A 24,583-nucleotide genomic window follows, 5' to 3' on the forward strand; every position below is an offset into this window, starting at 1 on the left:
ACCGCATAAAAATTAAATAAAGGTCCATTGACAACTAAAACATTAAAGAAAGAGAGAGAGAAAGACAGACAGACAGATAGATCGAGTGGGTGTGCTTAGAAAGCCTGAGACCCGGGTTTCAATCCTCAGAATGATGGAGAAAAAAGAAAAACTGTTTTGGGATTTGCTGGTCGCCTTACTCAAATCTGCTGGTTGCAGCCATAGATGTGGTTGAGCCTGGTTATGTTCCAACAATTTTTATTCATAGACACTTAACTTTCATTTTATTATTATTATTTTTTAAATTCTTTTAGTTGTTGATGGACACAATACCTTTAGTTTTATGTGGTGCTGAGGATCGAACCCAGTGCCTCACAAGTGCCAGGTAAGCTCTCCACCACTGAGCTACAACCTCAGCCCTCATTTAATTTTCACTAGTCACAGACTCTTACTCATTTGATTCCCCATCACACACACCATTAAAAAATGTAGCAACCATTCTAGCCTGTGGGCCTTAAAAAAAAGGTAGGTGATGGGCCAGATCTGGCTGTAGGCTGCAGTCTGCAGACCCCAGTTCCAGATGGCTAAACTGACAAGTTTTAATGACGAGACCTGCTGCTGCCACATCATGATAGATACTGGCACATATAGAGTCCTGACTCCAAGAAGGCAGGCAGGCAGGGAGCCATTGTGTTCCTTGGTCCAGTTACGTACAGAAATGGCCCCTGGGGTTGCTGGGGAAGGAGAGGGGGAGGCTGGCAGTGCTGGAGCTAGAGTCCTATGGAAGGCCCACTCCTCAGGGCGGCAGTTGAGACAGGTGCAGGTGTAGAATCTCTTCAGCCCGCTTTAGGTACTCAGCTGCCTTCTTCTTCACACCTTCCCGGCGGGCAGGGGACGGGTCACCTGTGGAGAGATTGGCTCAGCTGAGTACTTGAGCCCAGAACCCCTGGTCTAGCCCTTACGGTTCACGGAGCAGCATCATGTGTCCTTCTCCCTTCCCTGGGACTTACCATGTCTCTCCTCCCCATTCTACTAAAAAGAAAACTGAAGCAACCAAGAGGAAGGAAAATAATCTTCTCAAAGTGACATGGTCATCAGGCAGTGAGGAGAAAGGCTCCTGGTCCTTGCTTGCTTTTCACTTTCCCTTCCTTACTGCTCCATCTAGGACCCCAGGCCTGACCCTCTACCCTCCAGCCCCTACTCACTGGGCACCCCCTGGAGCAGAATGTGCACACCATCTCGGTAGCCCTGGAGAGCAGCAGGGTAGGCGCCTGCCTTCTCGTCCCGCAGGGCCTGGGTGATGAGCTCTGTGGCCTGGCTAAGATAGGCAGGGCGAGGCCCTCCTCCGTCCTCTTCTTCCTCCTGCCCTCCTGGCTCCCAGGGCTCCTGGTTCAGCCTCGAGGACTCTACTTCCATGGCTGCCAGCTCACCTATGTGGGTGGGACTGGGGCCTGCACCTTCTGCAATCAGAAAAAGAGCATTCAAGCCTTACTGGCCCTTCATTTCCCATGGACTGTTGACCCCTCCGAAACCTCTGTGACCCATCTAGGTACCAATGTGTCCTCAGTGGAGGGGTGCAGGGCCTGGACAGTCTAGAAGCCACTTGAGTATAGCAAAAAGAGTCCTACCTTCCTAATTCTTTAGGTATACACTAATTTTTCCTTATTGAGCTCTGGGTCACTCACTGGTCCTATTTCTTTCCCGACTCCAGTTGGCCTAGGAATGCAAAAGTTTCTCCACAAGTTCAGTTACAGGATGGTAGACCAACTATCAGGCTAAGGGTGAAAATGCTGCTTTCCTTCCTTCCTTCTTTTTTTTTTTGACAGTGCTGGGGATTGAACCCAGGGTCTTGCACATGCTAGGCAAGCTACACCCTCCAGGGCTTTTTCTTTTCTTTTTTTTTTTTTTTTTTAGTTGTAGTTGTAAAAATTTATTAATTTTTATGTGGGGCTGAAGACTAAACCCAGTGCTTCACAAATGCTAAGCAAGTGCTCTACCCCTGAGCCACAACCCCAGCCCTCGCCAGGACTTTTTCAAGATCTTAAAATCTCAGCTGAGAACCCCAGGGCGAGGGGCAGTGGGCAACTGGCATCTTCATGTTCCAGGTTGAAGGGCTCATGACGTCCTGGAGGTGGTCAGAGATCCTCCCTGTGGCTTTCATATGAGGTGGCTACAGAGTCAGTGAGTCTTTTGAGAAGAGGCCTTTGACAGGAAGGTACAGGAGCAGGGAGCACCGTGGCATTCCTGTCCTGGAGAGGGAACGCACGAGTGGGCATTTCTCCGGCCCCATCCGAATGGGGAGTCCCAGGAGATCCATGAAGAGATGAGTGGCAGGAAGGCAGGAGGATGTCGCCCCTCCCAGCTGGGCCTACAGCCCTCCCTGTGGTGCTCAGGAAGCAGGGAGTGCAAGAGTCAGAGAGGCAGGGGTGGGGCTGGGGTTGTGGCTCAATGGTAGAGTGCCTGACTAGCAAGTGTGAGGCACTGGGCTCGATCCTGAGCACCACATAAAAATAAATAAAATAAAGGTTCATCAACATCTAAAATATAAATAAATAAATAGCAAAAAAAAGAGAGAGAGATGGGGTGCTGGCTCCTGGCATACACGACTGTTGGGGAGGCAGGAGGGAAGGAAGTGCCTGAGCACACTGCACTTCAGCAACAGGGACACAAGGATTGGGGAATTTTCCTATGGACACAGTAAATGTTTCAGGGGTGCAACCTGTAAAGGGCCTTTCAAAGCAACTGCCAAGCCGGGTGTGGTGGCGCACACCTGTAATCCTAGCATCTCAGGAGGCTGAGGCAGGAGGATCGCAAGTTTAAGGCCAGCCTCAACAACTTAGGCCTTAAACAACTTGGTGAGACCCTGTCTCTAAATAAAATATAAAAAGGGCTGGGGATGTGGCTCAGTATTAAAGCGCCTGGGTTCAATCCCTGGTACCAAAAAAAAAAAAAAAAAAAAAAAAAACCAGCAACTGCCAGTGGCTGTCCTATCCTCCACCAGGAACCCTAGAGAGCTCAGCTGGGCCAGGGAATCTGGGTGCCTGCCACTCAGAGGATGGTACAACATCCCCGGTGATACCACCGCTTCTGTCCCCCAGTCCATTCTCCCCCTTCCCCAACCTTGGAGGTGTGGAAGAAGAACAAGTAAAAGCAAGCTCCTCACACCCTTGTCACTTGCTGGCCTGGCCACTGGCCACTGGCCTGAGCCAGGGGGAAGGTGAGGCTGACAGCTAGATGGGAGCTGACACAGGCTGGCCTAGGCTGTTTCCTCTCCTAGGCTGGGCCTCAGATGCCTGAAACTCATCAGAAGGTGGGGGGTCAGCCCTCAAGGCCACCAAAGGGCAAACCAGGAGGGCCAACAAAACCAGCTTAAAAACACTCCTAAGGAATAAAAAGAGAAACTGTGTCACCATCATCCCAAAGTGAGACTGACCACTTTAACACCTGGGATGCAGTTACAGCAGAAGCTTGGAGAATTTCTGAATGAAAAACCCAGTGTCTCACTGTTGGGAACTATCATGTTCCTGGTCTCAGAGCAGGAAAGTGCTCAGGACCCCGTCCCATGTGGGGAGCTCATCTGCTTCTGGTGGCCTCCAAGGCAGAGTGGCTTCCCTTGGCTGCTGCTCTTTGAGCCCACTGACAGGCTTCTCCTACCTCCAGGATCTGCAGGGGACCCTGAGCCAGCCAGGAAGCCCCACCTTGGACTTGCAGGACAGGCTAAAACCTCCCAGAGCAATGTGACCCTGCTCTTCCAAGCTTTCATAGGGAGAAATGGCTCATCTCCTTCCCCAATGGTTGCTCACTGTACAGGGACAACTTGCTCAGATTTACACAGTTGCAAACAGCTGGCTGGTGGTCCTGCCTCCTCTTTTGCCCCCAAGGACCTGCTACTGCAACCCCTGCCCTGCCTGCCCCTGCTCCTTACCTTCCTTGGAGAAGGGGTCAAAGAGGGCAAGCTCAGCCTCAGAGAGAGGGCCTTGGGCAGGGGAGCCGGATGCCTCCTCTGTGCTGCCACAGTTGAAGAGAAGATCCAGAGCCTCCTGGGCAGGGCTGGACGGCGGGGGGTCCGCTGAGGACAGACCATTGGGATATTAACACCTGCACATAAACCACTCGCCAGAGTTCAAAATGGGATGATCCTCTCAGTAAATCCTTGCAGCAATAGGCCTAGACAAGCCCATCATCAGGGTCTGTGCCCATTTTACAGATTAAGAAACTGAAACTAAAGACAGGAAATGACCTATCCAAAGACCTCAGCAGGTGCACGGGACACGACAGGGTTGTCACTATGATCACAGGTAGGGATAGGAGTGTGGAGCCCTGCCTTCCTGTCCCCCAATTCTGGCTTCCTCCCCCCATTCTCATGTACCTGACACCTCCAACTCCTCTAGGCCCCTCCTTTCTGCAGGAAGTGGCTGGGGCAACCGAGGCTCATCAGGGGGTGGTGTGGGGATCAGAGGGGGTGGTAGAATGTGCAGGTCTCTGGACACTTCGCAGGGCCGTGTCACCTCCCCACCCTGCAGAAAGACCAACAGAGGGAGTGTAGCTTGGTGGGCAGGTAAGCTTTCCAGGTGCTGGGGTGGTAGGAAGGGCAGGTGCACATACCCGGAAGAACTCCTTGAGCTGGGGGCTGTTGTTGAGTGCAGGGATGTGCACGGTGAAGCGAAGCAGCTCTTCGGCCCCCTTTCTCCGCTCCTCGATCACAGAGGCTTCAAACCGGCCTGAGGTCCCAGGACAAGGGAGCGGGAGAGCAGTGACCTCAGAGGCTTCTAACACCAAGGCCCACTGTTCCTGGCTCTGCCTGAGGCTCTGAGCAGCCTACTGGCCTCCTCCCAACCTCCCAGCAATCTCTCCAGATGCCTCCTGCAGGGCTCAATCTCCCTACTCATTCTTTATTTCTTCTTCTTTTTTTTTTTTTTGGTACAGGGGACTGGACCCAGGGGTGCTTAACCACCAAGCCACATACCTGCTCTTTTTATATTTCATTAGAGACAGGGTCTCACTGAGTTGTTTAGGGCCTTGCTAAATAACTGAGGCTGGCTTTGAACACTGGATCCTCCTGCCTCAGCCTCCCAAGATGCTGGGATTATAGGTGTGCACCACCACACCTGGCCCTATTCATTCTTTTTTTTTCCTGTCAATGCTGGTGATCTATCCCAGGCACTTGTGCATTCTGGGCAGGTGCTCTACCACTGAGCTACATCCCAGCCCTTTGTAAAAAAAATTTTACTTTGAGAGATGGTCTTGCTGAGTTGCCCACAAACTTTTGATTCTGGGCTGGGGATGTGGTTCAGTGGTAGAGTGCTTGCCTACCATGCACAAGTCCCTGAGTTCAATCCCAGTATCATCAACAACAACAAAAGTCTTCAAACTTGCAATCCCTCCTGCCTCAGGCTCCCAAGTAGCTGGCATCACAGGTGTGCACCACTGCACCCCAGATGTTTAACTAAACACCTGCTCTATGCTGGGTTCAAGACGGATGAGAGAAACAAAGTCTCCGCTCTCAAGGATGTGACACTGTAATGGGGAAGGCAGGTAATCAACAAGAAACAAAGTCATTTCAGATGGATGTGATATAATAAAGAGGAAAGTAAGGCTCAGAGATGTGCTATGCCCAAGGTCACACAGCAAGCAGCAGTCTCACTGCTGGTATAGATATTATTAAAATTTATCTAATGCTGCCTTAGTTATTATGTTGCTAGAGGGAGTAGCCTGATGTATTCCTGTGGTAGCAAGTAACAGCATCCTTCACCTTGTGGGCTGGGGACATAGCTCTGTTAGTAGAGTGCTTGCCTTGCATGCACAAGGCCCTGGGTTCCATCCCCAGCACCACACACACACACATACAAAGAATATCTCATGTGAGTCTGGGGACTCATGTGATCCATGGGTTAATGGGTAAATGGGTTATCTCAAGAGTGAGTTTGTGGGATGGTGATATAGCTTGATTGGCAGATTGCCTGCCTTGCATACACAAAGCCCTGGGTTTAATCCCCAGCACTTAAAAAAAAAAAAAAAAAAGTTTGGCTAGGTGTCTGCCAAGGTCCCTGTCTCTTGCCATGTGAGGCCCCATGCTTCCTGGGGACTCTGCCAGCAAGAAGGCCATCACCAGATGTGGCCTCTAAATCTTCTGCCATAACTATGAGCCAAAGTAAACTTTTTTTCCTCCCTTTGTGGTACTGGCAATTGAACCTGGGGGTGCTTTACTACCAAGCTGCATCCCAGCCCTTTTAAAATATTTTTATTTTGGCTGGAGATGTGGCTCAAGCGGTAGCGCGCTCGCCTGGCATGCATGCGGCCCGGGTTCGATCCTCAGCACCACATACAAACAAAGATGTTGTGTCCGCCAAAAACTGAAAAATAAATATTAAAAAAAAATTCTCTCTCTCTTTAAAAAAAATAAATTAAATAAAATAAAATATTTTTATTTTGGGACAGGCTCTTGTTAAGTTGCTTAAGGTCTCCCTAAGTTGCCCAGACTGGCCTTGAACTTGTGATCCTCCTGCCTCAGCCTATTAGTCACTGGAATTACAGGCACTGCCCACCACACCTGACATATAAACCTCTTCTGTTAATTATTTGCCTAGTCTGTTGTATTGTGTCTATTAGCAACAGGAAACAAACTAAGACACAGACCAAGACCCTTTACCTCACTGAACCTCAGATTCCTCATCATGAAAGTAGGGGTAATAAAGATGGGAATGTTCTGGCATGGTGGCACACACTTGCAATCCTAGTGATATGGGAGGCTGAGGCAGGAGAGTTGCAAATTTGATGATAGCCTTGGCAACTAAGAAAGATTCTGTCTCAAAATAAAAAATACAAAGGGCTGGGGATGTAGCTCAGTGGTAAGGCTCTCTGGGGTTTAATCCCCAGTACAAAAAAAAAAAAAAGAGAGAGAGAGAGAGAGAGAGAGAGAGAGAGGTAGGAATGTTAAAGGGCCCAACTCACAACAAGGGCTAGGCTTCTCTGAGCCTCCATTTCCCTTCAGAGGATCCACCCAGCTCTCCAAATGTCTTTGCCTATAGTTCTGGGCCCCATCTCTCTAGCCATCGCCCAGCCAAGGGCCAATGGCCCCCTTTGCCCAACTCTCCTGTCCTGGGCCGAGAGCTCAGATCTGACACTCACCAAACACCTGGGCACGGGGGAAGGATGGGAACTCCTCCAGGCGGCGGAAGAGGTTGCGGTGGGTGTAGGCCAGGTCCCCATGCAGCTTGCGGAAGTCACTGTACCGCTTCCAGACCACCACCTAGGAGGGGCATGAGACGTAACCTGGCCAGCAAGGTGGGCAGTAGCCTTCCCCCCACCCAGTCTGCCCCAGGGCCTGTGAGGAGAAGACAGCATCCCAACCACTAGGGGCCAGGGAGGAAGGGCCCAGCTCCTCACAGTTACCTATAACCCTACTGCTTCCAGATCTGGAACTGGGGAATTGGGGAACGGTCCCCCTGCCACCCCCGATTCTCACCTCTTTGACATCCTCTGGGTCCTTCTTTGAGATGAACTGAGAAAGAAAAGGCAAGAACCACATGAGATCAGAGACAGACATCTGACACCCCACCAAACTGTAGCAGCTGAGGAGGCTCCAGGGACCTCTCAGTCCTCCTCAAAGGGAGCTGTCCTTCAGCCACTAAGGCATCCTGAAGTTAAGGCTTTAGTGTAATTTTGAGCAATTTTTCTTCTGCATGCCTTAGTTTCTTCATCCTTCAAATGGGAGGATCCCTAAAGGCCTCTCCAGACTGCACCACCCTCTGTTCAGCTCTCAACCTGGGCCTTCAGAGGCCAAGTCTCTATATCTCCCGAAACCAAAGAACCCCAAACCTCTGAAGAAATGAGGCTGTGCTGAATGTGGTGGCACGTCCTATAATCCCAGCCACTGGGGCAGCTGAAGCAGGAGGATCCCAAGTTCAAAGCCAGCCTGGGCAACTTAGGGAGACCCTGTCTCTAAAAGAAAAAAAAATCTTAAAAGGGCTGGGGATGTAGATCAGTGGTAAGAGCGCCCGCCTAGCTTGCACCTGGCCCTAGGTTCAATCCCCAGCATTGAAAAAGGAGACCGAAAGGAAGGAAGGAAGGAAGGAAGGAAGGAAGGAAGGAAGGGAGGGAGGGAGGGAGGGAGGGAGGGAGATGTGTGTGCCAGGAGCCAGTCCCATCCTCTGCGTTCCAACACCCCCAGTCACAGAAGAAGCCACCTCTGGGGCTGGTGACCCTCGAAGTGCAGAGTTGGGTCTGAGCTGACAAGAAGATTCAGTTTTAAGTTATGTTCATAATCATTTAAAAATAATGTCCCACAGTTTGCAGCACTTGACAGGTTTTTTTTTCCCTTGATACCTTTTATTTTTATGGGGTGCTGAGGATCGAACTGAGTGCCTCATGCATGCTAGGTGAGTGCTCCTCCTCTGAGCCCAGCCCCAGCCCAGCACCTGACAGTTTTTAAAACACTTCTTATTCCTTCTCCTAGATCCCAGTGGGGCACATTGACACGCTATTTAAAAGATGAAATCGTGGAGGCTCAGAGAGGGGGATGGCCTGCAAGGGAGCGCTGAGAAGAAAACCTGGCCTTGGCTTCTGACAACTGACCTGCCTAAAACATGGCAAAACCAAACCAAACCCAAAGCCCATATTTAAAAACCCTTGAGGGATACCCCCTGGGTTCAATCCTTAGTACCCCTCCCCAAAAAATAGGAATATATACCTGATAAAGGACTCAAATCCAGAAAATATAAAGGCCCTCTATAAAATCAATGTTAAGACAACTCAATTTTTTAAAAAATGAGCAAAATATGGCCAAGTCACTTAATATCTATAAGCCTCAGTTTCCACATCAATAGTTGAGAAAAGAGTACCTGTCTCACAGTTCAGAAGATAACTAACAACATGTGAAAGCTGCTTTAAGACCACAAACTTGGGGAGGAAAAAGGGACTTTAGAATGTCCTCCCTCTCTTTATTTCTGCCTCCCTGGTGGGAGTCATTCTCAAAGGATGGTACTCAGAAATGTGACTTTGACATAATTCGTATTTAATGTAGGACTTTAATTTAAAGATGCAGCAGTTCCATGAGTGTCACCTGAGAGCAGCCTCTGGAAAGAGGCTCCTTATTGCTTTTCAGAAGGCCTGGTGTTTAATCTTTTTTTTTTTTGTTGTTGTTGTTTTTAAATTTTTTTTAGTTGTTGACGGACCTTTATTTCACTTATTTGCTTATATGTGGTGCTGAGAATCGAACCCAGTGCCTCACATGTGCTAGGCAACATGAGCCCTAATCCTTTTTTTGTGGGGGGGGGGGGTATCAGGGATTGAACACTTAACCACTGAGTCATATCCCATCCTTTTTATTTTATACATTTTATTTAGAGAGAGGGTTTTGATAAGTTGCTCAGTCCCTGGCCAAGTTGCTGAGGCTGGCTTAGAATTTGTGATCCTCCTGCCTCAGCCTCCGGAGCTGCTGAAATTACAGACATGTGCCACCATACCCAGCCACTTTATCCTATTAAAAAATTTTTTTTTTAGCTGTTGATGAACCTTTATTTTATTTATTTATATGCAGGGCTGAGAATGAAACCCAGTTGCCACAACACACAACTAAGTCGTTCAGGTTCACTCCAGGTGAATGTGGGCTGGCACGAAGTAACCACACCTAGAGAGAAAATACCTCTTTCTCGTGATTCTTCAGCGATGGCTCCCCAGCTCCAGCTCCCACTAGGGAGGCAGAAATAAAGAAAGAGAGGGGGCTGGGGATATAGCTCAGTTGGTAGAGTACTTGCCTCGCATGTACAAGGCCATGGGTTCAATCCCCAGCACCACACACACACACACAAAAAAAAAAAAAAAAAAAAAATGAGAGAGAGAAAGAGAAGGAGGACTTCTAAAGCCCCTTTTTCCACCCCAATGGTGTGGAGGGTTAGGTTTCAGGGGGTGGAGTCTAGCTTCCAGATGTCTTATGGTCAGCAGATTAACTTACATCTTGGAAGTCCACGCCCATCTCAGGTGCTAAGTGGGATCAAAAGGCAGAGCTAGTGAAAAGGACACACACGTACACACAGTCCAGTCAGCTCAAGCGCTCAAAATGCTCACAGCTTGCACACACAGCCAAGCGCCCCACCACTGAGCCGCAACCCCACCCCCTATTTTAAGGGCTCCCTTTCTCCTCCCCTTTTCCTGACAGCCTGTATCTGTATTCAATCATTACCTGTCAACACAGTGTGATTTGGTATGAATAAATATGGCAAAATTAGCTTGAAAAAAGTGAGCAAAATACTTGAACAGGCACCTCCCACAAAAAAGACCTATAAGATTATTATGAGAATGTGCTCAATATCAACTCATTAGAGAAATGCAAATTAATACTCCAAATACATACCAAGAATAACTAAAATTAAAGATCCTGTTGATTTCCAGTGCAGGTGATAAGGGAAGCATGACATGGGCAACTACTTTGGAAAACTTTCTGGCAATTTCTAGTAAAGCTAGACGTATACCTATCTTACACGCCAGCAGTACCATTCCTATGTGTATCCCAAAGAGAAATGAGCAGATATGTCCAGAAAAAAATTTTGTACATGAGAGTTCATACAATTTAACAACTAAAAAAAAGTTTAAGAAAAAAACAAAATATTCAACATAAGTAATAAAGAAATGGTGAGCCAGGTGTAGTGATGCACACCTGTAATCCTTTTGACTCAAGAGGCTGAGGCAGGAGGATTGAAAGTTTGAGGCTAGCCTCAGCAATTTAGGGAGACACTGTCTCAAAATATAAAAAGGGCTGGGGCTGTGTGTCGTGGTGCATGCTTATAATTCCCGTGACTGAGGAGGCTGAGGGAGAAGAATCATAAGCTCAAGGCCAGCTATGTCTCAAAATAAACAATAAAAAGGACTGAGGATGTGGTTCAGTGCTCAAGCGCCCCGGGTTCATCCCCTGGTACCAAAAAAATAAAAAAGGCAGGGATTTAACTTGGTAGAACACTTGATCAGCATGTGCAAAGCCCTGGACGAATTCCAAAAATATTATGTTGAGTTAAAAAAGTCAAACACAAAAGAATATTTGTTTCATTGCTTCATTCATATGAGATTCAAGAACAAACCAAATTCATCAATGGTGACAGAAATCAGATGAGTATAGTGATCTCTGCGAGAGGGTGACCAGTGATTGGAGAGATGAAAAGAAATATTCTGGAGTCATGAAAATGTCTCTCTCCATCTGAGTGGTGTTTGCACACATTATACTTTTAGTGAAATTTGATTAGGCTGTACATTGAAGACTGAGCTCATTTATGTAAACTGTGTCTTAATTTAATATTTTTTTTGATAATAAAAATGAGTCAGAATGCTTTTATTTGCAATCTTAAAAAATTTTAAAGTGGGGCTGGGGATGTGGCTCAAGCGGTAGCGCGTTCGCCTGGCATGCGTGCGGCCCGGGTTGGATCCTCAGCACCACATACAAACAAAGATGTTGTGTCCGCCGAAAACTAAAAAATAAATATTAAAAAAAAATTCTAAAAAAAAAAAAAAATTAAAGTAAAATAAAACACAAAAACTCACTTAGAAACACCAGTAAGCAAAAAGAGTCAGAAGCACAACTCCATTGTGTGTAAATAATACTACTAAAGTAGACACGTTAATTTGCTTGTAAATGTAGTTATTTTCAAGGATCAACAAACTGGTAGCAACAGAGACAAGGGGATGGCAAGTAGGCAAAATTTATCTTTATAAAAGATTTTTTTTAATATATTTATAAAAATATATCAAAGTAGGGTTGGAGATGTAGCTTGATGACAGAGGGCTTGTCTAGCACACACAATGCCCTGGGGTCAATCTGCATTACTGGAAAGCACAAAACAAAAACACCCCAATCCACAAAAAACTATAGACCCATCCCAACTATCTCAAATAATAAATGTTACTTGGTTTAAAAAGTCAGTAGGAGGTATGCAGGCAAAGGTTGCAGAAGAAGGCCACATCCTTTCTACCCCCCTACCCCTCCTGCCCATCTACCAGGGGCAATCTCTTTATTTGTAGTTTTTTGGCATGGGAATGACATAAAAGATTTGGGGAAAGCATATTTTAAAAACATCTAGGATTCTGCATTTAGTAGTTGCCTGTTGCCAAAATTCTAAGAGTATAAAATACGAACGCTAAACTGGATGCTGTGACACACGTCTGTGACTCAGGAGGCTGAGGCAGGTGGATCACAAGTTCAAGGCCAGCCTCAGCAATTTAGTGAGGCCCTTTCTCAAAATAAAAAGGGCTGGAGATGTAGCTCAGTGTTAGAGTGTTGCCCCTGGGTTCAATCCCTAGCAAAAAACAAAACAAAACAAACAAAAAAAAAACCCACTAAAAAAGTCCTTCCTCAACCCCCTTCCCCAGAGACTTTCCCTAGAGGTCTCCATTATTACCGGTTCTTACAAATCATTCTACAGGCAGTCTCTTATGCCGTTTTTTCTTAAATTCTTTTCATGGTTTTCTCCATGTCTCTATAAAATGTGCTTATAATATTGCTTCCAACATCCACTATGGCCTTTACCTATCCTCTTCCTGCGATGACCGTGAAGATTCAAGTCCTTTTGAATTGTGAATTTTTTAAACCATAGACCTGTATTAATTTTTTTAAGAAATAAACTCTTTAAAGGGTTTCTAGGTATCCAACAAACCAATAAATGAAACTTACCCCCAAATTGGGAAACTAACTAACGTTTGGGTTAAGCCAGAGTTTTCACGTCTGAGAATCTCACAGACGGAGGCCCAGACAGCAAGCGTCGGGCGTGGGCACACGCACCTCACAAGTCCGGGAACTGTGTCCACGCCCTTTTAAAGAGGACCACGCCCTTCCACGGCCCCGCCCCCGATGGTGAAAGAAGTCAACGTCAGCGCCCACCACAGGCTTTCCTTAAAGGGGAAACCCATTTCTGTCGTCTAAAAAAGGAGCTTCCTACAGCGCCTTCCCTTAAGGTAAAGCACAACCCCCTGGCTACTTAAAAGGGTAAGGTCCCCGCTGGGCCCCACCTCACCTGCGCGGTTACTTTGTACTCGGTGTAGCCCTTGGCATGGGTCCTGGGGTCGGAGACCGTATAATGCCGTAGAAAGTCATCCTTCGTCTGGCGAGACATGACAACCCGGCTACAGCGGGGCTGACCGCCGGCAGGCACCCCCTCCACGCCACCCCCGCCCCTTGCGCTCTGCCGCCTAGCCCGGGCCTGCGCCCTGCTCCTTCCGGCCCAGGGAGCTGGTCGCAAGTGACGACGCTGTTCTCGGACGTAGCGCGCGGCCAAGGGAGCGTCTGAAAAGATCCCTGTTGTTGTTGAAGGGCAAATGTTGTAAATTTTGAGAGAAAGGATTGGTTGGGCAGGTTCCAGCTGCTGGTTTTATTTTTGCGGGGAACTGAATGCATCCAATCGGGGCGGAAAACCTTTCCGACCTCCAAACTACGTCTCCCCTGTTCCCCTCTTTCATCCAGCCACCCAACTGTTATTTATTATTATTATTATTTTATTGGGTACCGAGGATTGAACTCCAGGGGCACTCGACCACTGAGCCACATCCTCAGCCCTATTTAGCATTTTTATTTAGAGACAGGGCCTCACTGAGTTGCTTAGTGTCTCATCATTGCTGAGGCTGACTTTGAACTCGCGATCCTCCTGCCTCAGTCTCCTGAGCCGCTGGGATTACAGGCGTGCACCAACGCGCCCAGCTATTTGTATTTATATAAAAAAATTATTTAAAAAATGTTTTTAGTTGCCAATGGACCTTTATTTTTATTTATTTATATGCGGTGCTGTGAATCAAACCCAGTGCCTCACACATGCTAGGCAAGCGCTCTACCACTGAGCCACAACCCCAGCCCCTATTTGTATTTTACTTTAATGTTTTGAGCTGGGGATCTCCCTCTGTTGCCCAAGCTGGTCTTGAACTCCCACCTCAGCCTCAGAGGAGGTGGGACTACAGCACTGCTGCGCCCAGCTCATCCACCCAATTTTCATTGTGTTCAGAATGTGCCAGACAGCCAAATTCCTCTCTCCCTCTGCAGGACTGGCTGATGCATGTTTCCTGTAAGCGTGGGGGCAGCAAAAACAATGCCAGAGAGGCAGGGTGCTGTTTGGGGACTCTACTCTTAAGTCACTACTCTTACGGTTTGAATTTCCTTTAACTGCTTGAGACCCAGTTTCTCATCTCTAGAAGGGGGAAAGGGGGTTAGAAGAGAATCTTCTGCAATGGCTGCAGGGAAGGGTTTTTGTTTTTGTTTTTGTTACATGTTTGCAGCCAGAAACAGGTATGGTGGAAGCCATCAAGACATCAAAGGAGGAAAGACAATTGTCCTCAGTGAACGTGTACATTTGGGCAGCTCCACCACTACCAGCAATCCCATCTACAAATTTGGGGGATAAAGAATCATGGAAAACTTTGAGAAGGAGGTGAGTGAGATGGAAAAAGCCTCCTTCGAGTGTACCTGGATCCTGGATAAACCGAAACCTGAATGTGAGCCTAGTATCATCATTAATATATCCCTGTGAAAATTTGAGACCAACAAATTTTTCACGACTATCATGGAAGCTTCAGGATACAGAGACTTTATCAAAAACTTCATGGGGGGGGTGGCACACTGGGTGTAGCTCAGTGATAGAGCTTATGGTTAGCACTCAGGAGGCCCCGGGTTCAATCCCAGCATTCCTCCTAAATATACGTATATATTTAAAAACCCCATTGCAAGCACATCTCAAGCTATTGCTGCAGGTAGTGGGAATTTAAGTTGGTCTCTCATGCATTAGGTATGAAACAGCTAGCTGTGTTTTTTCCACTGAGCCACCCTATAAAGGAGACAGGAGGGACTCTTATAGAAGGCAGTGCCTACATTAGGAAAATTCCCTATGACCCAACAGTGTAGCATTCGTGTGAGCATCCAGTTGGAAAGGTGACAACATAGGAAGCAGGGGCTACCATGGCTTGGTTCAAGGGAAGAAGTCACGGTAAAGGTGGCAGAGGAGCCGCAGTCCCCGAGGCTCTGATATGCTCTAGGGTCAGCCTTTCTGGAACTCTCCAGGCTGGTGATACACATTGGTACTGTTGTCCTTGGGGCCAAGTGGAGAACGGGGTTTTCAAACCTGGCACCGTGGTCACCTTTGCTCCAGTCAGTGTTACACTGAAGACAAAATCTTGAACTGCACCATAAAGTTTTGAGTCCACAGTGTGGTGAAGCACTGGCAGGACAGGGACTTTTCTTCCTGGAACTTGGAGGTACCAACCTTGTACTGCAGGCTCCAGGTGGAAATAGACAATAGAATTGCACTCTGGGCTCTCCACCCAGACCTCTGTGATGAGCAACCATGCTGCGCTCTTGCTGGCCCCCAGCTGTGCGTAATTCACCTTCTCCATCGGGGTGTGGCTTGCTAAGGGGACCACCAGCATGTCCACAAGCATGGGGTAACAGTGCACACTGCTTGGACCACACTGTTCATTCTAATGGTAGCTGACACTTGGTGCTTATGACATACAAGGCGCCAACCAGTTCAGTCCTCATCCCAACCCTGGGAGGTAGGTGCCATTGTATTTCCCCAAATGGGGAAACTGAGGCACAGATGTTAAGCAACTTGCTCAGCCTCAACAAGCACATGGCAGGGCTGGGGTTTGGCTGCGGGGACTCAAGTGTTTGCTGGCCATGGGATTTGGAGGCTGCTGACCTCAGCATCTGTCCCTCAAGGAGGACAGGGCAGGGGTTCCTAATTTTGAGCATGTCGTAAGATTGGCCACCCAACATCTGCTTCCCTCTGCCCACCCTAAAGGAACCTCTACCCCTCGGGGAAGGGACCCTAGTGCTAGTTCAGATGGAAATCCCAGGGTCTCTTCCTCACCTTTACGAATAGCATCCAACTATCATAAAGATGTCCTTCCTCCCTTGGACACAGTCCCGTGGGCTTGGTGGGCAGCAGGTCCTCATTAAGAGATGAGCAAGAGCTCAGTTACCGCCCTTGGCATTTGAATTTTGAGAAAAGAGAAGCTGAAGATGGTTAGGCCCACGCTGTGCAGTAGGCAGCAGGGCATGGTGGCCAGGGTGCAGGGTCAGTGTGCCACTTGCTGGGGGGGGGCTTGAGGTGGCCACTAATTAATCTCCTGGGGGCTCAGCTTCCAGTGTCAGGGGACACTGATGGTCTATGCCCTAGGCCTGTCTTTAGCTGCCTTGATCCCTGAGTAGTGCTTAGAACAGCAGCCATGAAGACACCTGTCGGCCTTGCTCCCTGGATTGAGGTCCAGGGGGCCTGGCTTCACATGCCTCAGGGAAGGCCTTAACCATCCCTGCCCGATGCAGACCCCTCCCTCTTTCTCCCTGTGTGCCTACTTGTGCCCAAGTCCATGCCCTCCCAATTCTCAAGAGCCCTTGCTCTTTCCTGCCTCTGCTTTGCGATTCTGCCTGAGCAGCACTGCCATGTACAGCTGTGCAGGGTGTGCACTGCACAAGGGGTTCTGGTCACAACAGCAAGTAGGGAGGCCATTTTTAGCCCATGTTCCATTCAACAACCTGTGCGCCATGAGCCCAGGCCTGCGGCTGCGCCTTTTTCTGATTCCCACCTAGGAGCGGTGCAGTTGCCCTGGTAAACTGCCACCCATTCTCTACCCAGACCCTTCCTCCTCCTCCATTCCCAACTCTAAGGCTGCCTCCTCTGAGAAGTGTGCCTGGACTCTTCCAGATGGCATCAGGTGCAGCCCCAACCTGAGCTTTGGCAACTCTGTGCGTCCCTCTGGCACAGATGACCCTCTGCTCCTGTATGCGCCCTGCCGGACCCTAGGACCCCAGGTGGTCTTCAAGGCGGGTGAATCACAAGGGCTCAGCCAGCAGCTGGACAGGAGTGCTTTATTCTCACAGCTGAGCCCAAGATGAGGCCCAGGGCCTCCAGAGCAGCAGAGGCTGCCCCTGCCGGCCCAGGCCCCTCTTCTTGGTGTGGCAGCTGGAGGCTGGGTGGGGAGCCAGGGTGCCTGGAGGGTGCAGCCTCCTGCCGTGGGAGAGCAGCAGCGGGCAGTAGCAGCAGCAGGTTCCGGGAGGGCGGCGTGTTAGTCCGGCGGGCTGACTCCGCTCCGCACGGTGGCAGCTGGGGGGGCTGGGGCCTGGACCGCGAGTGGGGACATCCAGGTGGTTCAGTCGGCTGTGAAGATGCGACTGGAGATGTCATCCAGGAGCCAGTCGATGCCGGGCAGCAGGTTCTCCCCGGTGACGGCGCTGCAGCCCTGGATGGACCAGTGGTGGCTGCGGATGGCGTCCAGCTCCAGGGCCTGCGGGCAGGAGCTGCTGGTGGGCGGGGGCCAGTCCCCGGTCTGCCCTCTCCTGGCCCCGGGGGAACTCTGCGTCTCCCTCAAGGCCTTGTCCAGGGGTCACCCCGTCTGTGCAGCCTCCTACGAGGGTTTGCCACCCCCTTGGGCACCTAGGCTTTCTGTAGGGCCACACCGCTGACACTCAATGGTGAAAAGAGCAACATGGGCCCCTGTGCATCTTCTAGGACCAGGTCCTGTGTCAGGAACCCTACATATGACATCTCATCTGCTCCTCCCAAGGCTTCATGAGTCTGGGATTATGTTGGTTATTTTACCAAGGAGGAAACCAAAGCTCAGAGAGGTTATGGAACCTGCCTAAGGTCACACAGCTAGTAAATGGCAGAACCAACATTCTAACCTAGCTCTTTCTCATTGTGGTGCTTGAGCACTAGTTTAATGGTTAAGATTTAGTTACCAGGGTTAGATAGGCCTGCTTTTAAATCCTGGCTTGTCCACTTTCTAGCTGTGTGTCATTGGGTAAATTATCTAACCTCTCTAAGTCTGCTTAACCATCTTTTAAAATGGCGACAGTAGTTCCTACCTAGTGAATCCACGCAAAGAGCATCACAAGGGGTGCACTTGCAGTGCGCTGGCTACTGTGCCATCGAACCTGCTGACACCGAGACTCTGGTGCCCACAGACGTCCCGCCACACAGCAGGGGTCAAAAGTGCTTTTTAAACAAATTAATATAGAAACATGCCCCTTTTCTTCAGGAGGCTGCCCCAGGGACTGGACTCACCTCGCGAATGGCGTTCGAGGACAGCGCTCCAGGCAGGTCCTGCTTGTTGGCAAAGATGAGAAGGGTCGCTCCGGCCAGGCGCTGCGGGGAGGAGGAGGGTACTGGGGTCAGAGACCAACCCTGAAGATTAGACAAGGCCTGTGGGTTCCGGGAGAGGCCCAGGTGAGGGGCACAGAGTGGCAGGGCCACTGAGGCTGCAGCCACGTGGAGCAGAGCCCAGGGCTGCGCCTGGGTCCTGGTTCCAGCCAACCACCCCCAGTGGGCGCCTCTCCTTTATGCCTCAGGTTCCTCTTTTATAAGCAGGGAGGGCATACTCAAGATGACTCCTGAGCCCTTGTAGTCCTGCCGCTCAGGACTGTGGCCTGGCGAGCCCACGCCACATGGGCATCCCAGCCTCCTGGGGGTCTGCTGCTGCGAGTGGCCACCTTCCCTCTTCCAAGTGTTCATAGCCCCGTTTTTTTGGTACCAGGGATTGAACTCAGGGGCACTCGACTACTGAGCCACACCCCCAGCCCTATTTTTTATTTTATTCAGAGACAGGTTCTCACTGAGCTGCTCAGCCCCTCGCCATTGCTGATGCTGGCTTTGAACTCGTGATCCTCCTGCCTCAGCCTCCAGAGCCTCTGGGATTACAGGCATGCACCACTGCACCTGGCTGTAGCCCTTTTGATTGTTCCATTCCCAAAAGGCTTCGCTGTCTGCCTCTGATTCTGTCATTTCTATGCATTTACAACTGGGAGTCCTTCCATGTGGGCGGGTGGACATGACCTGCTTGGCCTCAACCTGCCAGGCCTGGGCTCAGCATTTGACAGCCAGGACTTCATTGGATCTGCTGACACCCCCAGGAGGGGACCACATGTCACTGTGGTTCCTGGAGTTATTCACAACTTCACTACCGCTCTCAAGAGGCCTGGTTTCTACTAAATGCAGCAAGGTGACCTGCATCAAACCCCAGAACAGACAAAGCCCACGAGTGGAAACAACAGTGAAACAAACACACACACACACACACACACACACACACACAGATAGTGAATTCCAAATAAGACCTGTAGTTAGATAACAGTAACTCACCAATACTAGCTTCCTGGTTTAAGAGGTATACCAGGGTTCTCTGAGATGCTGACATTAGGGAAGTGGGGTGAGGGAGGGGGGAGTATCTTTGTACTATCTTTGCAACTCTTCTGTAAATCTAAAATCTTACTTAAAAAAAGGTGTTGGGGCCACACAATAAATTATGAGATCAGCCTAACTGTGATCCCCATTTTAGGAATGTGGAAGTGGAAGCTCAGAGAGGTTGAGTTTTCCTGAGGTCACACGCAGTGGCAGACTCCTGAGCCAGGCTTCCTTGCCTCCCAGAGCTTCGCACGCTGACCTTGAGGATGCTCCCTAAAGCCCTCTGGTGTGAGTGTTGTCCTTCCCATTTCAAGTACGGAACCTGAGGCTCAGGGTGGTGACACAGTAAAACCAAATTCATGTAAACCCAGGTCTCTGTCCACAGCATGCTTTTTCTGCCCTTGGCACTACGGGTCCCCAGGTGTCCCCCAGGGATCATGCTGCCCCCGCCCCGCCTGGCCCACCTCCTCCACCAGCAGGCTCTGGAGCTCGCGCTGACAGTCCTGCATGCGCTGGCGGTCCGCGCTGTCCACCACCCAGATGAGGCCGTCAGTGCTCTCAAAGTAGTTGCGCCAGTAGGAGCGTAGGGACTTCTGGCCACCGACATCCCAGACGTTCAGCTTGAATCTGGGCAGAGAGCGGCTGGTGGTCAGCTGGTCCTCCCCACCCGCACCCCCCTCGGGGCAGGCCCCAGGCCCCGCTCACCCCCGGTGCTCCAGTGTCTTGATGTTGAAGCCCAGAGTCGGGGAGATGGTGTCCACATCTTCCCCATTGAACTTCTTGAGGATAGTTGTCTTGCCGGCATTGTCCAGGCCGCTGGGGCACACAGGTTAAGGAGAAGTCCCTGTGCTATGCCAGTGGTGATGTCATTCTTAGGGACTGACAATTTCCCATCATGTCAAAGAGAATTGAGCCCGTGCTGGCCCATAACTGGCCTGGAGAAAGCATGGGACTATCAAGATATAGTGACTCCAAAGGCCCAGGCCGGAGGATCACAGTTTCACGGTCAGCCCGTACAACTTAGCAAGGCCCTAGGCAACTTAGTGAGGCCGTCTTAAAATAAAAAAATTAAAGATCTGGGGATGTGGCTCGGTGGTTAAGCACCCTGGGTTCATTTCTCAGTACCAACAACAACAACGAAAAGATATAATTGTATCATCTCTGCTAATCAAAAGCTCTTTTAATTCATATAAAAAATATTGATTGAACACCTACTATGTGCCAGGCCCTCTCTAGGTGCTGAGGGACAAAGTCCCTGCCCTTATGAAGCTTGCATTCTTAGTGAGGAGACTGTGATAAAGTGCAACTGAGAAAATAAGATCCTGGTGAGTGTGGCAAGCCCCAGGGAGACACCTGGAGGGGCCCCTGTAGGGAGGGCTTTCAGCTCCGTGCAGGGAAGGCTCCCAGAGGCACATTGAACGGAGGCCTGAAATACAGGGAGTTAGTTTTTTTGAAGGGCTGAAGGAAGAGCAAATACACAGAGGCAGAAACCTCCATCTCTGTTTCTGGAATGTTCCACAACCTCTGGTGCAGAAAGCAGAAGAATGGATAAGCTCACCAGTGGGACAGACACCTTGCTCTCCTTCCAACACTTAAGGCACTTGCAGCCGGGATGGGGCTGGGGGAGGTCCTGGGCTTAGTGCCTCTTGCTGCTCACTGGACCTGGGACCAATGACTTCAACCTGTAAAATGGAGGCGAGGAGAGTACCTCGCGGAGACCTTAGCCCCTGAAAACTGGCTCCAGATTCTCCCCATCTCCCTAATGCTGTCCTCCATCTTTCCTTCTCCCCCACATCATCCCTGGCAGCTGGCAAATATGCTATTGTTTCTCGCCCTCAGATGCTGCAAACAAAACCCTCTCCGTCCTCTGCCCCAGGGACTCCTACCTTCCCTTTCACAGCACACCTCCTCGCCAGTTGTTCACACTCACCAGAGCCTCTGTTTCCCTGCTCTTTGTTAAACACATGGCCCAGCAGGCTGTGGCTCCCACTGCTTCCCACACCTGTTCTTGCCAAGTGGGTCCGCCAGATCTCCCCACTGCTCCCGAGTGGACGGTGGCCCTCACCTGCAGCACCTGACAACAGTGGCTCACCCTCCTTCCTCTGCGCCCTGCCTGACTTATCTGTATTTCCACAACTCACTTCTCTGTGCACACGGTGCTCCCTAGGTGAGTCCCTCCAGGATCATAGCTTCAAACACCATCCCTGTGCTGATGCCACCCACCCACGCCCCTCTAGTAAGCCCTGTATCCTGCAGCCTACCTGGTACTCCAAGGCATCCCAGAGACACATGTGGCCCACAGAGCTCAGAGCTATCACTTCCCGGGGAACCTGCTCCTCCCCATTTCGGTAAGTGGCTCTTGTCTTCTCATGGCTCAGTCCAGAAACCCAGGCGGCAGGCTTCACTTCACTTCCTCTCTCACGTCCCACCTAGCAGCAATTCCCGCTGGCCCTGCTATCACGGCGTCCCCCTATTTCCGTGACCTCACTACTTCCATCCTAGTCCAAGCCACCATTCTATATCAACTGCATGAGTACAGCTGCCTAACTGGGCTCGGTTCATGGCCTGGCATCTGGTACTCACTTAAAGCAAGAGCTAAGAACATCCTAGCGATGCTCCCTGTCCTCACCCTCCCCAGCCACACTACCCTCCCTGGCATCCGCCGAACACACCAATTGTGCCTCCTTCAGGGCTTTCCACTGGCCTTTCCTCTGCTTTAAACGGCTCCCCCTGCCCCCATATTCCTCATCTCCTTCATGTCTTTATCCAGCGGTCACTGGGTCAGGAGGTCAGGTACGCTCAGGCCAGACGGTGGCCTTCTTTGGCCTCCCTAAACTACTTTCTTCTCCATTCATACTACATATTTCACTTCTTTGCGATCTCCTCTTTCTCTTCCCCCGTTACAGAATTTTCATAGGACAGGATTTGTTGTTTCACCCCAGCCCCTAGGCCAGTGCCTAGCACGTAGTAGGCGCTCAATAAATATTTATTGAATGCGTGACTTCTCCGCGCCCTTCTCAGAGCTCTTTAAATGAAATGCGATGCGGATCTTATTAAGTTACGTGCGCACGTCAATGTTCTCTCCGGGCCGGGGGTGAGGCCGGCCTAGCTCTGCGATGGCCGGTTCCCCACGGCCGTACAGGGCAGGGCCAGGAGTGCAGGCGCCTGCTAACCGGGCTCGGGAGGCCGGCTGGGCCCTCGGATCTACAAGCCGCAGGCCGCGGGGACACCGACGCGCGGCGGGGCAGCAGAGGTGACGGTTAGAGTCACGGTGGACCGAGTCCACACCCGCGGGGCGCAGAGCCCAGAGCTGGCCCCACACGCCCCCGGGATTCCGACCTCGGGGGCGGGGCCAGGACCCGGCACCCTTGGACATCGGGGAGGAGGTCAGGGCCTCAGAGAGGACAGGGGCCCACGCTCAGGCCAGACGGAGACGGACGGTGACGTTCGAGTCACCTCCGAGCCCCACCTCCTCCTTGCAATAGGGACACACGGTCGCGCGCTGCGCCGTTAGGCCCACACCTTCGGCGTTTGGAACGGAGTCCCCCCTGCCCGGCCCGAGCCGGTGGTACGGCCTTCTCCCGGCCCCCGCCGCCAGCGATTGGTAGGGCCCACGTGCGTGACGCACAATGGGCAGTTGTTCGCGCCGGCCGGCCGCTCACCCGCGCCCGGCAGGGGGCGCCTGGCACCGCCCACGCGGCGGGGGCCCCTACTACCCTCGGCGCTCCGGCGTCCGGGAGGATACAGCATAAGCAGTCGCAGCTCCCGCTCTTTCTGCTTCATCTTCTTCAGTATGGTCAGAAGCCCCATGGTCCCGTAGCCCCCTCCCAGTCGTCGTTTCTTACAGTCCGGGACCCCGCTCCCTGTTCCTATTGGCCATCACACCCACCGAAAGCACAGCCTATTGGCCTGGCCCCTTGTTTGGACCCGCCCTCACCACCACGTGACCGTAAAGTTGCCCGGCTGAGCTGTGTCAGTGGTCCCTCTAGTGGCGCTCAGGCGTCTATGCGCCTCCCTGCATTAACCCTGCGCCTCCCGAAGACTGATTCTTGAGGACCAAGGCAAAACCCCCATTCCTTTCTCCCCAAGATCCCAGGACTCGGCCGGGAACGGGAAGCTGAAGTTATGGAGTTGTATCTTGGTACGGTGGGGAGTACTTGCGAAGAGGTCCTGAACCAAGTACCCGAAGGCTGATGACGAGCTCATCCGGGAAGTAGTGGGTTGCCCAGTTCCCCGGATACAGGGGCCACATCCTGCTCACCTTGGGCCTCGACCTCATCCTGAATTTGCCGGTGACAGTAGAGAAGGGGCCTTTCCCAGTCTCCTGGAGGAAGCGGGCCGGGGTTTCTAAATCCAGGGCGATACTGCCCCCTAGGGGGCCATTTCGAAGCGTGCGAGAGCATTTTGGAGTTGTTCCAATGACCAGAGAGTCCCGTCCTTTAGAGGATTAAGTGCTCCGCAATGCAGGGAATAGACCCACACAAAGAATTGTCTCACCTAAGATGCTTTGTGTTAAGAAAGAATTCCAGCCCTTTTGGATTGAAAACTGAGGTCCGGGTGCTACTTAGTACAGTGACCAGCATGTAGTAGGTGCTCAATAAATATTTGTTGTTGAAAGAATGGCTTTGTCCTAGAATTCCTTCCCTACCTCTCCCCCTTAAAAAAAAAAAAAAAAAAAAAAAAAAATATATATATATATATATATATATATATATATATATATATATATATTGTAGATGGACACAATACCTTTATTTTGTTTAGTTTTACATGGTGCTGGGGATTGAACCTAGGGCCTCACACATGCTAGGCAAGTGCTCTACCACTGAGGTACAACCCCATTCCCCCCCCCCACTCCCCCTGCTTTTATATTTTATATTGAGACAGGAGAGACAGGGTCTCACTAAGTTGTAGAGGCTGGCTTTGAACTTGTAATCCTCCTGCCTCAGCCTCCCAAACTTCTGGGATTACAGGTTTGCACCACATCGCCAAACCTAGTGTTTCCTTCTTTACCTTAGTGCCCAAGAGGTCCAGAGAATGTAAGGAAGGTGAGACCAGGGACAAGTCCATTGTAAACTCAGAAGTGAGAGAGCCTTGTGTTATTTTTAATCTTTTCCCCAGCTCACAAGGTAAATGTGAGTAATTAATCTGGAATAGCCCCTGTCTAATGCTTGTGAAAGAATATCAGCAGCCACTGAAGATAATGGCAAACTCCTGGGGAACCATTTACAATCCACTCTGGTTGTTCCCCTTCATCTCCCTGTGAGCCTGAGAAGTTTCTTTGTTTTTTTGTAGATGTGATAATGGAGTCCAGAGAGTTTAAGAAACCAGGGTAAGATTTGAACTCAGGTGTGGCTTCCCTGGAGTTTGCCTGAAGAGGGACTGTTTCCCATCTTGCAGAAGGAGACTGTGGGCAATGAAGGCTGGACAGACAGGGTGCCTGAATGAGCCCTTTGGGTGGACAC

At 50.5% G+C, this 24,583-nt stretch overlaps 2 protein-coding genes and 2 long non-coding RNA genes across 4 annotated transcripts; 1 reads left to right on the forward strand and 3 right to left on the reverse strand.

The window, feature by feature from the left end:
• Nucleotides 1-220: 220 nt before the first annotated feature.
• On the reverse strand, nt 221-13,162 carry Snx15 (sorting nexin 15). Its single transcript, XM_027944229.2, has 8 exons — nt 12,975-13,162; nt 7,445-7,480; nt 7,108-7,228; nt 4,585-4,700; nt 4,349-4,496; nt 3,905-4,048; nt 1,185-1,439; nt 221-882 (listed from the first exon to the last, which is right to left on the reverse strand). Exons 1-8 carry the CDS (start codon nt 13,071-13,073, stop codon nt 776-778), a joined length of 1,026 nt encoding a protein of 341 aa, XP_027800030.1. The 5' UTR covers nt 13,074-13,162; the 3' UTR covers nt 221-775.
• LOC139706853 (uncharacterized) lies at nt 12,808-19,484 on the forward strand. Its single transcript, XR_011708503.1, has 3 exons — nt 12,808-12,915; nt 14,224-14,375; nt 19,273-19,484. It is a non-coding gene; the product is annotated as an uncharacterized lncRNA (long non-coding RNA).
• On the reverse strand, nt 16,794-23,010 carry Arl2 (ARF like GTPase 2). The gene is made up of 5 exons (XM_027944230.2): nt 22,864-23,010; nt 19,824-19,934; nt 19,583-19,745; nt 18,003-18,083; nt 16,794-17,223 (listed from the first exon to the last, which is right to left on the reverse strand). Exons 1-5 carry the CDS (start codon nt 22,926-22,928, stop codon nt 17,089-17,091), a joined length of 555 nt encoding a protein of 184 aa, XP_027800031.1. The 5' UTR covers nt 22,929-23,010; the 3' UTR covers nt 16,794-17,088.
• LOC139706854 (uncharacterized) lies at nt 19,946-22,808 on the reverse strand. Its single transcript, XR_011708504.1, has 2 exons — nt 21,380-22,808; nt 19,946-20,800 (listed from the first exon to the last, which is right to left on the reverse strand). It is a non-coding gene; the product is annotated as an uncharacterized lncRNA (long non-coding RNA).
• Nucleotides 23,011-24,583: the final 1,573 nt, after the last annotated feature.

This window comes from Marmota flaviventris, chromosome 9, assembly GCF_047511675.1.
Source record: "Marmota flaviventris isolate mMarFla1 chromosome 9, mMarFla1.hap1, whole genome shotgun sequence".
Taxonomy (NCBI): domain Eukaryota; kingdom Metazoa; phylum Chordata; class Mammalia; order Rodentia; family Sciuridae; genus Marmota; species Marmota flaviventris.